Genomic DNA, 2,376 nt, shown 5'->3' with positions numbered 1-2,376 from the left:
CACAAAGCTGCAACTAGACTGGGCGAGAGTGTACCTATCAACCTTCAAAGATCATCCCAAATCAAAGGCAACCCCAATGAGAAGATCCTCAAGATAGTATTCCCCTAGCAGACTCTAAGTTGACCCTGATAGGCATAGAAACAATCCCCTCAGAGAGGTTAAAAATTTGGTCACTATAGAATGAGGTTTAACACATGCCGTAGAAGGTCCAAGGACCTCCAATTAGGACAATAATCATATCAGCTTAAACTAGTCATGTTAATCCAACACGCTAACACAACTCGTCTAACCCATTTAATATAAATCTTATATAAAATTTAATATACTGATTTAGCATATATAAATGGTGTATTATACATACAAAATAACCTATTACCAACTCAAAACTCATACAACATTAAAATTACAATCCTAATACATATATGTCCATCTCGTGAGGCCAAATAAATGTCATGTCACATATTGCCGTAGGACACGTCGTATCTAGAAGGTCCCACCAAAGTATTCAAATCCATTTCCTCTACTTGCTCTTCTTCCTCCTTTGCCTTCCCATTTTTTTCGAGACGACGACCATGGTGCTCCTTCGTCGCCTCTCCTTTTCTTCCACCTCCTCCATCCGCTTTCTCTCCATCACTTCTCATGGCTTCTCCTACACCTCCAGCAATAAAACCCTAATGATCGAGATGAGCATCCCCTTCACTAGCAATTGGATCAATCCCCCTTCCCACTCCGTTGACATGACCTCCTCCATGTTCCTCTCCTTTCGAACCATGTCCACCATGCATCGCATGCAGATCGTTGCTGACTTCCTATATAAGGCAAAGCTCATCCATGGCTTCTGCCACCTCTACGACAGCCAGGAGACTGCTATCACTAAATTTGACGCCATCATCACTGCCTACCATGATCACTACATCTACCTCAACCACGACGGGGATCTTGTATCCGTCTTCGACAAGCTCATGGGCCATCGCAATGGATGCTCCAAAGGAAAGGGTGGATCGATGCATTTCTACAAGAAGGATGCGAATTTCTACGGGGGACACGAGATTGTTGGGGGCAGGTTCCCTTAGGATGCGGCATTGTGTTTGCTCAGAAGTATAACAAGGAGGGGTCAGTGATGTTTATGTTATATGGATATGGGGCAGCGAACCAAGGGTAGCTATTCAAGGCATTTAATATGTCGGCACTATGGGAACGAAGGCACCACAGACGAATGCTGGCAAACTCTCGGGGCAGACGGCAAGTGGAGACTAAGTAGGAGGCACCGCAACGAGCGACAGATAATGGCCGAAGAGATTGAAGAGAGAGGAGGCGTGGTGAAATTTTTTTGCGGCTGCGACTGGACTACTAGAGACTGGAGAGAATGAGAGGGTGATATAAGTTTTAGACTTTAGTTACCTTACATATGAGTTGGTGAGTTAGCAGGTTGACCGGTTTACGACTTGAACATAATTATACTAAATTCAAACCTGATTAAGAATTAGGTTATCACGTCAAGTTAACAAGTTTGGTCAAGATTTGCCACCCGTAATTCTAAATCTATGTAGGCCTTATCAAAAAGTTGGAGTTGTTAGATATTGTTTAACAAATGTTACATGCGCATACATAATAATATGCATGCATAAGTAGATGCTGCATTTATAAATCAAAATTTACTGTTTGATATGTTATTTATTATAAATCTATAGAGAGAGAGAGACATTGAGTCGGAGTTTTGCACTCCAACATGGCATTTAATGTGCTCATAAAGTCTAACAGTGAGGTAGCTAGTTGTGTTTCTTAGCATGAAACCTATTTTAAAAACTCGTCAGCTTCTGAGGATCAAGTTCTTAATTAGCGCAATCACAGGATGGCAGAGTTAATATATGAGTTAGTAATTAAAATCGCTAGGTTCTTCTGAAATCTTACGAGTATTTTAAAATTAATAACCATTATCTTATGCTAATAAGATTTTTGGAATTCTTTGGAAACACTAATTCCAATTACTTGCAAGAAATATTTGAGTTTTAGCAGCAGATTTATTTACCAACTGAGCTTCTATCATTTGAGAAATTTGATGCAGCTTTCATTCATAAGAAAGAAAAGTATACGAATCCCCCACAAGTGCTCATTCTTTTCCCCTTTTTTCCCTACTTTTCTTAAGGGAGACATCTTACTTTATCCCTTGAACGTGGTTAGACCTACAAGGAGTGAATGATAGATTTCTTTGGCATAATAGTTTCCACCCTTGCCCTAGATAGGGAATATTTATAATAGATTTATAATGGCCAACTTTACCTACTTGTTCTGGTCAGAGAAGGAGAATTCAATCACATTTGAACTCGTATCTGACACACATTTTTTTAAATGGAAATTTGCTATTAAAAAAGCATG

At 39.8% G+C, this 2,376-nt stretch overlaps 1 protein-coding gene across 1 annotated transcript; it reads left to right on the top strand.

The window, feature by feature from the left end:
- Positions 1-572: 572 nt before the first annotated feature.
- On the top strand, positions 573-1,073 carry LOC140772029 (pyruvate dehydrogenase E1 component subunit alpha-1, mitochondrial-like). The gene has a single exon (XM_073113910.1). The coding sequence runs from the start codon at positions 573-575 to the stop codon at positions 1,071-1,073; it is 501 nt and encodes a 166-aa protein (XP_072970011.1).
- Positions 1,074-2,376: the final 1,303 nt, after the last annotated feature.

Source organism: Typha angustifolia, chromosome 12, assembly GCF_048772165.1.
Source record: "Typha angustifolia cultivar Huaian chromosome 12, ASM4877216v1, whole genome shotgun sequence".
Classification (NCBI taxonomy): domain Eukaryota; kingdom Viridiplantae; phylum Streptophyta; class Magnoliopsida; order Poales; family Typhaceae; genus Typha; species Typha angustifolia.
The sequence above is the reverse complement of the archived record's forward strand: the minus strand, read 5'-3'. Positions and strand labels throughout refer to the sequence as shown.

What these genes read in the sequence shown, in the direction of transcription:
- LOC140772029 (XM_073113910.1), top strand. Translation starts at nt 573, where the DNA reads ATGGTGCTCCTTCGTCGCCTCTCCTTTTCTTCCACCTCCTCCATCCGC.